The 12,085-nt window shown below is 41.2% G+C and overlaps 1 protein-coding gene across 1 annotated transcript in view; it reads left to right on the top strand.

Moving 5' to 3' along the window:
* Lrpprc (leucine rich pentatricopeptide repeat containing) overlaps window positions 1–7,976 on the top strand; it is a 98,228-nt gene extending 90,252 nt beyond the window's left edge. Inside the window, exons 35-38 of the mRNA XM_003473055.5 lie at window positions 1,338–1,412; window positions 5,236–5,320; window positions 6,944–7,086; window positions 7,822–7,976. Coding sequence (XP_003473103.2) covers window positions 1,338–1,412; window positions 5,236–5,320; window positions 6,944–7,086; window positions 7,822–7,878 — 360 coding nt within the window. The 3' untranslated portion in view covers window positions 7,879–7,976. The remainder of the gene's footprint in view (window positions 1–1,337; window positions 1,413–5,235; window positions 5,321–6,943; window positions 7,087–7,821) is intronic.
* The last annotated feature ends 4,109 nt before the right edge of the window (window positions 7,977–12,085 follow it).

A 12,085-nucleotide genomic window follows, 5' to 3' on the forward strand; every position in this document is an offset into this window, starting at 1 on the left:
AATGCAGTTTGTAATAAGAATTTCAGGAACAGTTTATGGTTGTATCCTGCTGCCTTTAGTGTTAAGAATTCTGTCTTAATGTGATTCATGTTTTATCTTCATGTATACATAAGATATAAGCATATAAATATCCCATCATATGCAGAAGAGCATTTATTCAGCTTATTCAGTATTTATTCAGTTTATGCACCTTTGACATATTCTTCCTGACAGCTTTCCTGGACAGTGGCACCTGATTTCCTCTTGGAACTTATTCTCAGTCATAATCTTGAGAGCGCGTAGTAGCTGGGCGAGGATATAGCCAGGCTCTGGCTTGGTGGCCTAACCCAAAAGCTCGTGGTGACAGCTGAGTGTTAATGCTACAGCAGCAGCAGTCTGTTTGCTTATGTCCCATCAGTCAGCTGAAGTTCCGGATGATAAACCCTCTGCTCATCCTTTGCCTGCTTGTCAGACATTAAAGGATTATTCTTGCTTTAGCACAGAACACTTGCTTCACAGATACTGAAAGCATCAGTTTATAATGTAAATGTTCCGTGTGCCCCCAAAAGTTCTTTTTATACTCCTCGTTTTAGTATTGACAGTGTTTTAGAGCTTTGAAAGAACAGTGTGCTTTTAGAAACTTAAGAGAATGACACCTGTGATGAGTGTAAACTAAAATATTGTCTTGCCATATTTGATTTGACTATAGCACCCAAGATTGGATAGACACTTGATTTATCTGGTCTGTCATACAAACTTTTTTTTTGAGTTTAACTTTTGTCTCTTTCTCAAGCACTGGCTGTCTGTTGCAGTGAAAGCCTTTTATAAAATAGAGAGATTGAAATCAGTCCTTTTGTATGCATAAGTGTAGGTAATTATACTTTAAAGAGAACTTGCTTTGTACATTTTAATTTTTATAAAGAAACGAGCAGTTATCTCCCTGACACCTTATTAAATGTATAATTAACCTTATGATCCCTAGCTCACTTGTGAATGCTTGGCAGTATAATTGGAGAGGAATAGTGTTTCTTTTTTTCCTCTTTCTTTGCAGTCTTAAACCTTGTTCTGCGATTGTTGAAGCATTAGTTTAATTTTTCCCTTTTCTTTTTAAACAAACTTTACACTTGTAATGCCAAAGACAGCACTCATCAATGCTTGGCATAGCTTGCGCTTATTTTCTTTTTTCTTTTTCTTTTTTTTTTTTTCCTTGCCTTAAAAAAATGCGGTTGACTATTAGGCTTTCCTGGTCGTAATGATACACTACTGTATTATTATTGTGAACTTTCTTAATTGAAAATATTCACCTTGGTCTGCTTGTTTATCAAAAACCTTTACTTACTGAATAATTTAATTTTTAGAGATGTGGCGCAATTGCTGAACAAACCCCAATTCTGTTGGTGTTCTTTGTGAGGAGTGCTCAGATAAAAGGAAAGGTACGTACATTACTTATAAACAAGTCAAAGACAGTCCTGCGATTTCACCTAAGAGCTTGTTTGTTCAGGATCTTTTTTTTTTTTTTTCCCAAACAAGGTAAAGCTATTTATTTATTTATGTTTTATTTTTATTTAAAGAAGAGAAAAGTCAGACAAGAAAAACAGAAAGCAAAAGGCATAAACAACAACAGCAGATTCAAAGCAATAACAATACAGGTCTTCAAAACAGATTGAAAGAAATTTAACAATGGTTGTTATATTGCATATTGTTCACTTTTTTTTGAAATATAGAGAAGAATATTAAAGAAAATAGAAAAACAGAAAAGAAGTGTAGAACAATACCAAATCTAAAAAAAATTATCATTATAGAATCGCTAGTTGTTTCATTTCTCATTGTTGTCTTTAAAAATAGTTGCCAAAGTTACAAAATCACAGCATAAATAGTGGCTAGACATTCAGACATTGATAGTGTAAATCCTTCTGTTCAATGTTCCAACAGAGATTCAGTAATGTGGTCATCTATCTTACACACTGTACATACCTGCATGCTCTTTAGAGCACTTTCCTGCCCTTTCGTTTTCACAGTATTTATTATACCTTTTGGATCCCATTATTCTGTCAGTTTTTATTGTTTCTTACACTAGAGAGACAGTATGATATTTATTTATGTGAGTCTTGTTTATTTCACTAATGCGGATATTTTCAAATTGCCTCCATTTACCTATAAAGGCCTCAAGATCATCCTTTTTATAGCATTCCATTGTATAAAAATACCACATTTTTTCATCCACTCTGCAGTTGATGGGCATTTTGGTAGTTTTCAAGATTTAGCTATTACAGTTGTGCTGCTGTGAACATGGGTGCTCATATATCTCTGTGACATGATCTTTGCAGTTTTTCTGAGAAAATACCCAGGAGGGGAATAGCTGGATTGAATGGAACTTCCAGTCCTAGTTTTTTGAGGAATCTCCATACTGATTTCTATAGTGGTTGCACCAGTCTGCACTCCCACCAACAGTGGAGAAGAGTTCCTTTTTCCTGCATCCTCCCCAACATTTGTTATCGGTTGTTTTCTTAATGGCAGCGATTCTTTCCAGGGTGAGATGAAATCTCAATGCTGTTTTAATTTGCATTTCTCGAATGACCATTGGTGGTGAACTTTTCTTCATATATTTATTTGCCATTTGTTTCTTCATCTGAGAACTGTGTGTTCATCTCACATGCCCATTTTTGGAGGGCGTCTTTTTATTTGGGGGCTTGATGTTTTTCAACTTTTTATATGTTCTGGATATAAGTCCTTTGTCTGAGGAATTGTTGGCTAAAATTCTTTCCCATTCTGTGGGTTTTCTTTTCACTTTGATGGTGATTTCTTTTGAAGTGCAAAACTTTTTTTTTTTTTTTATATCGGTACCAGGGATCGAACTCACGACCGCACGCTTGCAAAGCACTTATGCTGCTGAGCTAAATCCCCAGCCCCGCAAAAACTTTTCAGTAATATGAGATCCCAGTTGTTGATTCTTTGAAATGTTTCTGGTGCAGTTTGTGTTTTATTCATGAATTCTCTCCCTACCCCAATGTTTTCAATGTTTTTTGCCTACTTTGTCTTCCAGCGGGTTTTGTGTTTCTGTTTTAATATTTTGATCCTTAATCCATTTGACTTTAATTTAGTGCATGGTGATAGTCATGGGTCTATTTTCAGTCTTTGGCATGTGGAATGCCAATTTTTCAACACCATTTATTAAAGAGGCTATCCTTCCAGTGAACTTGTTTAGCCCCTTTGTCTAATATACGGTAGCAGAGTGTCTTTGTAGTAGTGTTTGCATCTTCTGATCTGTTCCATTGACTCTCAGGTGTATTTCTTTGCCAGCACCATGATGATTGGTTCAGGATCTTAAACACAACACCCTCAAGACTGAAGATCGTCTTAATTTTTAGGGTGTTGATGCAGAATCAATTAGAACTTCTTAGTGGTACTAAATTGCAAAACAACTTCTTGTGGCAAATTTCCCTTTCTTGTATTAATGTGCTGAGAGCCCCAAGAAAGGGCCCTTCGGAGTCAAAGATAAAAATCACATTACTGAAGTCACCTTGGTGCATTTAATATGTTAGAAGTGCGGAAGGAAACTTAACGACCAGAGGGTGTCTCCCTTTGGCTGGCTGCTTCTGACCATTTCTCAGCTAGAAGCCACCATAGGCCAGTGAGTCATTCAGCTTTAAAATCTTATGATGTGGTCCGTCACACTGATGTTCCTGGTACATCTTACCTGTCTGGACTGTAAAGGGGTGCACAAACATTGTAACATACTGTATTTTTGATGTTTTGAAAAATGAAATCATAGTATGAAAAATTATCTTAGATCTGATTTTACCTGTTGAGCTCCAGGAATTTCATGCTCAGATTATTTGGGTACTTGATAACATTTCAAACAATGCAAATTATCATTTTTGTTCTAGGCAAAACTACCCAAACAGTTCACATAAGACAGAGAGGTCTGGTTTTCCTTTATTTCTACATACTTCCCCTTCTCATACACATACTTGTAAAAAATTTAACCTAATCACACTTTTTAATCTGAGTCGTATATTTATGTACAACAGTGTTTAGAAAATACTTGGTTGTATGTCCCCACCCTCATTTCAGAGAGATTCTTTTCAGATTTTTAAAAAAGAAGAAGAATCTGTGCTGGGATATGGGTTGTAACATGCTTGGTGGCAGAGCTTGAGCTTTCTATGCAGGAAGCCTTGGGTTCTGTGCCCAGCACCACTAGGAAATAAAGTACAGGGATCTAAAAAGCACTTGTAGGCCAAGCGTGGTGATGCGCATCTGTGATCCCAGCACTCCGAGAGTTGGAGGCAATAGGAGTGTGAGTTCAGGTCCAGTTTACACCACCTGACCAGACCCTGCACTGCCCCATGGATGGACAGACAGATGAATCAGCTGACCGATCAGGCAAGCACTTGTCTGGTTTTGTGCCAGATTCTGACTGCCTGGGTACAGAGATGGCGCAGGAGGCACACAGTAACTGTCTCTGCTTAGAACATTCCTCAGAGAAAACTTCAGAACGTCGTAAGAAGTCTGGGAAGATGCAGGCCTAGGTGTGGGGTGACTGAATCCACTGCTGATGAGGGAACTAGGACTTTTAAAATACTAGTTACAGTGTCCTGCTGTTTGTCAGTAGAATAGGTAAGCAGGATTTAGCCTCTTGTGAGGGGACACCGGAGTCTGGAAAGTTCATCTTAAGTTTGTTCCACAATGTGTCTGGAAATACTGCTTGATCGGGCTATGACACTTGTAGATTCTCTGCAGGAAATAAGACCATAGATGTATCTACATGTATTTCCACGATTCAAATAAAAGTTCCAGTGAGATCCTGCAGATAGCTCTTTTTATGTACCAAGCAGGGAAAACTCTAGAATGTTTGGCTGAATTCTTCACATTTCATAAAATTTTGGCATCTCAAAATATACCTGGTATCTCTTCTATCCTTGGGGACTTATAAATTTTTGGCATGGTTGCCAGTTGATAAAAGAAGCAATCATTAGCTATTTAGAAACATTATCTTGAAATAATATGTTTAAATATTTTAGAAAATCTTCAGGGAAATGTAAATGGAATTCTATCTTTTGAAAAATATTAGTTTGTTTTAGTGTAAATCAATGAAGCAACACCGAGTGCGTCTCGAGATACACAGGATAATCATTAAACTGAATAGGCAGCTTTTTATAATTACTCTCAAGATTTTCTGATGTATTTGTTTATTAGCGGCCTATTTCATTGTTCTTTGTGGTTTGTGGCAATGTTATCTACATTTTAATTTCCTAGGCACCAGTTCTAAAGTCTTTGTTGGACTTGATTCCTGAATTACGTGACACAGAAGAAGCGTACACTTCCACCATGAAAAGCTATGGTAGTACATTTAACCTTACTGTGTTATTTATGCGATTTAAGTTGTAGTATAGTCAACTAAGTCTTCAGTTCAAAAGGCAGCAACTGTAAATATGAAGACACTTAGCAATGATGTGAATAATTCACTTAGCCTAGAATATGTTTGAAACTGTGAAAATTGTGAAATACTATTCACGTAACTCGCTGAGCATCTCTGGGGCAGCACAGGCATGCTGAGTAAGATCCCAGCCTGAGAAGGACCTGGAAGTCCACCTGGACTCGGGTATGGGAAGCCAGTCCGCCTCCTCTAGGCCCTCACCTGAGAGGCATCAGGAAGAAGGGGCCTGGCCTGTCCAAGACAGGCGTTGGTCTTGGCTGCCTTCTCCTCAGTGCCCTCCACCCGCCTACCTGTCCCTGTGAATAGTAGACTCCATTAGCAAGCCTAGCCCAAGCTTCACCTGAGTCCCAGTGGAAATTACAGTCTTTTAGCCAGTTTTTCCGTCACTGCCAGAAATCATAATGAAGGGAATCTGATACAGTGTTTCCTTACTACTCAAGATAAATGTTACCATTTTTAAAGTGATGATCATTTTGCCATCTGCCAATTATTATAGTACATAAAGAATTGCGTTTATTTGTGGAAGGACAAGTAACTCAGCAGTCAGAGTTAGTAAACTGGTTCTTCCTTTTTCTGCCCTTATGAGGGAACTATATCCTTATTTCAAAATAAAGGGACAGCCAGGGATGGTAGCACGTGCCTATAATCCCAGCACTGGGGATGCTGAGGCAGGAGATTGTTGTGTGTTTGAGACCAGCTTGGGCTACATAAGTGAGTTCAAGGTCAGCATGACCTACACAGTGAGACCCTTGCAAAATTAATGCTAATAATAGAGGTATAATCATTAACCTCGGGGCTGGGGATTTAGCTCTGAGGCATAAGCCCCCTACCTTGCAAGCAGGCTGTCATGAGTTCGATCCCCGGTACCGATAAAAAAAAAAATCATTAATCTCATCCACTTTCCAGTACCTAAGTAACATGAAATATGTCAAATGTGTAAAGCACTTAAATATTACTACTAAAATAGGCAGGAAGGAAAGAAAAGAAAGATACTAGAATTTCCTAAGGCAGCTTCCTAAAGAAGGGGGAGCCTGAACCCTTGCTAGTAGTAGGGAGATGTTTCCGAGGCCATTTGGGAGGGGAGCAGGGGGTTTCCACAGAGGCAGCTGACCGGAATTAGACTCCCACGGGCTGGTCCCACTCCAGGAGGGGCTACTGGGTCATTCGCCCTAGCTCCCCTGAAGGAGAACCTGGCTGGATTCAGAACTTCAGCTGATGGCCACTTTAATTACCATGAAGCTTCAAAACTGGATAATAACCAAAGTGCCTGATAGCATTAATATTATTCTGAAGGCCTTTGAGTGTAGCCATTTGTCATTTCCTTCTCCTTCATAGTGAGTGGCGACCTGTGGGTGCCGAGGGCGTGGAGAAGCCGGGGGACATCTGTAGACCGTAACTAGCTCCGGCATCTCTTGCCTTCGGATACAGGCATTCGGGCGTCCCTAGCAAGTAGACTGTTCTGATGAAAAGAGGAGGATAGTCCTGTTTACCGATGATTAATGCATTTCTCTTCTTTAATTTGGTCAGTTTTGGACAATGACTTACCATCTGCTAAAATGCTGTATGAACATTTGACTGCCAAAAACCTGAAATTGAACAACCTGTTTCTAAAGCGTTACGCGCTGTTGCTGAAGAACGCTGGAGAGCCTGTTCCTTTCACTGAGCCCCCTGTGAGTAGCTCTTAATTAAGAGGGGGAAAGCCTACACCTCATAGGAATATATAAAAAATGAGCTGAATGCTAATTATCTGAGGATTAGGTCTGTGTGAGGCGCTGCCCGCCTGTGGCCGGGGGAGAGCGCAGCCCAGAGGCAGAGGCAGCCACCTCAGATCCACCCGGACCTTCATCTGGGGCTGCGTGTGTGCACTGTGCTGGGGCAGCTCTCATCGCTCCCTCCTGCACCAGGCTTCTGTGGCCCAGTGTTTCCGTCACTGAGCATATTGTGTCATGGATAGGTACACGTTCATTTTAAGTAAGTTGGTGTTTATTTCTTCATGATGTAGAGAATCTGGCTTACTTTAGTAAGAGAAATCAACATATGCAGACTTTTATTTTTTGTACCGGGGATCGAACTCAATGATCTTGTGCTTATCAGGCCAGCACTTGAGTCACTGAGCTAAATCCCCGGCCCAGAATTCCATTGTAACGTGTCACTACACTGTTTGTTCTGGACACCTTAGCACCACGTGTCCAGGCACTGCATGAATGTCTGCGTACGTAGAATGTGCGTGCAGGGCTCCCGTGCTCCAGCAGTGTGCTTGAGACCCTCAGGCAGGAGCCACAGCTTGAGAGCAGGCAGTCTTGGCTACCGGAGTGCCCTGCTCTGTGATTTCACAGGTTGCACAGTCACAACTCGATGGTGACTTTCTTCTTTCTCTTTCTTTTTTTTTCTTTTTTCCTCAACAGGAAAGTTTTGAATTTTATGCAAAGCAACTGAAGGAATCAAAGGAAACCCCTTCCTGAAATAAGTAGAAACTGCCTTGTTTATTGTGTATGTGTGATCCTGTGTCTAAATGTTATTTTTAAGATATGTTTGAGAGAAATAAATAAATGGAAAGTTACTTTGTTTATGTTTTAGTTTTTTATGTGTGGAGTACAATGTAATGTTTAGCCCCTTATTGAAGGTACTGTACACTTACTGGACTTTGTGTAGCATGTAAAAGCGTTTCCTTTCAGGCTCCTTGTGCATGTGAGGCCACAATTTGTGAGCATCTTCTCCCTCTTTAAGACATGCTTGTTAGTTTTAGTTCTTTATTTTGGAGCTAGGTAAGATGGTGTCATCTGAGTTTTCTAGTGCTTAATACTCTGGATGATGGCAGTCTCTTGTGTATGTAAAGTCGTGGGTCTGTCCCTTGCCCTTAGCCAGGATGCCATTCGCCAGTGTGTGGAGCTTTGCAGCCCATTTCCCTGCTGCCACAGTGGCTTCTGTGAGCTTCTGAAATGTTTGGTTCTGGTCCCGGCTTCTCATGAGATTTAACAGTGCGTTTCCTGTCATTGTGGTTTCAGGATTTTGTCACAAGCCATCCAAGCCAGGCCATTAACTTTAGACTCTTGTGCTGTAAATATGTGGCTTCCCATGTGAAGCTGGGAATCTTGATTTATGATCAGCCTTAAAAAAGTCCGTATGGGCCCTCGTGCTCACTAGTTACCTACATTGTAGTTACTTTAAAAAAGATAGACATTGGGGCTGGGAATTTAGCTCAGCGGCATAAGCACCTGCCTTGCAAGCAGGCGGTCGTGAGTTCGATCCCCAGTACCGATAAAAATAAAAAAGACCAAAAAAAAAAAAAGATTTCAAAGGTGTTTTAAAAAAAAAAAAAGACGTTGAAGACAGTTTACCATTTCTAAGGAGTGTCCGTGTGGAATACGGACCTGTTTGGAGATGTGAAAATGTCTCACTTGCTGATTCCCTCACTGCCATGCCTGCCATGTCCATTGAATCTGGGGCTGCCTGCTCTTGGGTTTCAGAGCCGGCTTGGCTCCCACCCTTCCTCGGAGCAGCGCTCCTTCAGCCAGCACCTGCCCACAGGTGGACAGGGAGTGGTGACAGAAGGCAGCCCAGTCGTGTGTGTCATAGGACCAGCAGCCTTCAGTGCCATGCTGTCCTGTTGGTCCTGTGGAGGTGAGAGGCGGCACCCGTGCTGAGTCCCAGTCTCGAGAACGGAATGGAGCCCCCTGTGCCCGTCTGGAGTATCTCTGCTAAAGCAGCCCTTGAGTTTGCAGTCACACTAACCCTAGATTAATTGAACTAAGTTTTATGGATTTGGGTTAAAATGTTTCAAAGGTGAGTCCTAAATATCTAATAGCTACATTGAAATAAATAGAACTATAGCATAAACAATTACAGCAGGTCAATGTATTACACTCCAATTATATGCAAACAGAAAATTCTAAAACAAGTGTCACTGTAAAACTTCCTGAAAGTAAAATATTTTGTGCATAAGTATTAGTTCATTTATTGGAACCTAATATAAATGTAAATTGCTTTAAATAAAGTATACTCCAAGTACCTCTGGACTGTTCTTTTGGTTTGGTTTGTTTTGGTTGGTTTGGTTTATTTGGGTTTGAGTTTGGGTTTTTTGGTACTGGTAATTGAACTCACAACCTCACACTTGCCAGGCAGACACTGAGCTGCTGAACAACGTCATCCCCGGTGTCATTTTTAACTGCTCAGACCCATTTCAAAGTACTTCAGTCTTAAACATTCAGATTGAAAGTAGTGTAAGTGGCCCCTGTTACAGTCAAAATCACCTTGCTAACATCACTGTTGATCGGTTTTATGAACAAACCAGCATTTGAGATCTCTAAAGCACAGAGTTGGCAAGACTTAGAAGATTGGCTCCATGGGAAATTCACACTCAGGGGAGTTTCCCAGCTCCTTAGCTGGCTGGGCTCTACCTACTTCTTAACTGGGGTCTGCAGCACCTCCCCTTTCCAGGAGCACTAACTCATGCCTGCTGCTTTCGGACCCTTGTCCCCAGCTGGCATTTGGACCGTTCTCTCCCAGCATCCCCAAAGCCAGGTTGTCCTCCAGACACACTGTGAGCTCGAGACTGGCGCTTGGTCTTGGTCTGAGTCTTCGGTCCTAGTGCAGTGCTTGCTGTGTTAACACGGGCATCCAACACCCGCTTCTGTGTGTCAGCCGTGCTTTTCGTCTGGTTTTCATAGCCTTCCAAAAGTGAGTTTGCCCAGAATTACATCAGTAGATAATGAGGCTTCTACTTCCTATATGAAAATGAAACTTGGGCATTCCACTTTAAAATCAGTTAGTCCAACAAAAAATCAAACGAATGTAAACTATAAGGATATTCTTCAATAATAAACCTTTCATGTCAATGGAAGGACATGTTCCCTGTCTTGGGGCACCTTATGCTATAAGGATAGTTTCTTCCATTTATTCCAATACCTCGTGCCTGGCAATAATCACTGAGTTTGCAAGTTCCAATAAATTATTAAGCCAGCTTTATATTGCAGATTGTTCTTGGTGCAATCTCTCACATCTGCAGTGTGTGTGCTCTGTACACTTTCTCATGTCTTTGGGCACAGTTTTCATTTAATATTTGTCTTTCTGAAAAACCAATATTTGTTAAATTCCTGTATGTAAAAGCAAAATTCCTCAAGTATGATAGAACTAATAGCAGCAGGGGGTACAAAATCATGGTAATTTATCGCTTTGCAGTTACACAATCGTGCACAGGAGTGTTTTCATTAGAAATGGATCCTGCTTTCAGGCCTGTGGGCTTTACAAAGCTCACATTATACAGCCTTAGTACAAATAAAGGAAATGGTTGCATTAGCAAATTCCAAACAGGCACTTACCTTTTCCATTTTTGCATGAAGAAAAGAAACATTAGATCCCCGTAGAATGAAAGCATTTAACCAGCTTGACTGAACACTGCGCTGCACCTTTGTTCGGACAGTGGTGGGCTGCCCTGATCTGTCCGTGGAGCCTCTGAAGAGGATTTTGGTTGGTCCTGCATGCGCTCATGTGCTTGTGAAAGTCTTTTTCTCTTCCTCTTTCTGAGACAGGGCCTCTATGCAGTTCAGGCTGGCCTTGAGCTCACTTTGTAGCCAATGCTGATCTCAAACTCATGGATCCTCCTGCCTCAGCCTCTCAGCTACTGGGATTACAGACATGTACCACCATGCTCAGCCAAAGTCTCCCTTGACTGGGTCAGTGTTCCTCTCGGAGCTCTCCTAGTTAGAACTGCCAGGCACCAGGAGGGACCCATCGAGGCTCACTGGATGACCAGTGGGCACAGGCCGTGTTACCTTCTCCAAGTCCATGCTCTCGGAGTGTGGTGTGTGCACATCAGGGTTCCCTCCAGATGCTTGTCATAAATGCCACTGTTTATTCATTCACTCTGACTCAGAAAAAAACAGGAGTCGAGCCTGAAGAGGTCCTTTAAGTACTGAGTGCCCATATAAAAAACATTTTTACCAGGGCCAACTAACTGATCATGACCTAAAACTGAACCAAAAGAAATCTTTTCATAGGTTGTCTCAGAACCGATATTATCAGGAACCCTTGAAAATGTGTGATGCAAGAGCCTCAGTGTGAGCCAAGCACACTGCAAGGATTCTGTGAGATAGTGGAAGGAACAGAAATAGCCCTTTCTGTCTGTTTTTTTGTTTTGTTTTGGTTTGTTTTTTTTGTTGGTTTTTGGTTTTTTTTTTTAAGCAAGGACCATTGGTATTTTTTTTCCAGCGGTTTCAGAAAACAATCTGAATTTTACAAAAGAATAAGACAATCATACAGCAAGTGAGCACTCTTCCCTGGCAAACAGAGAAGCCTCACTGTATTGCTATGTATCAAAAACCTCAAACCACTGTTTTATCACTGTTGTTTTAATTCACTGCTGAACTACATACCTGCTGCTCCCAGCTCCCAGCAGAAAACGGGCTGCACTCCAGAGCCGCCTCAGGCAGGAACCAGGTAACTCGGACACAGCTTGGTTTCATTTGGATGCCAGAGATTGAAGCCAAAGTCTGCTAAGTAAATGCTGTATCATCAAGCTCCTCCCCAGTCCTACCCAGGCCACTTTTGGTGAAGAACCAATTTGAATTGATAGTTCGTGCTGTTTTCAAGTAAGGCCACTGTCTTTTGAACATGAGCACTGGATACTTTTTCTAAATCAGCAGCGAGAAGCTCCCATCCCTCACCTTGTGT

Source organism: Cavia porcellus, unplaced genomic scaffold (assembly GCF_034190915.1).
Source record: "Cavia porcellus strain 051 isolate PalLab524CR breed Dunkin Hartley unplaced genomic scaffold, mCavPor4.1 scaffold_1, whole genome shotgun sequence".
Taxonomy (NCBI): Eukaryota; Metazoa; Chordata; class Mammalia; order Rodentia; family Caviidae; genus Cavia; species Cavia porcellus.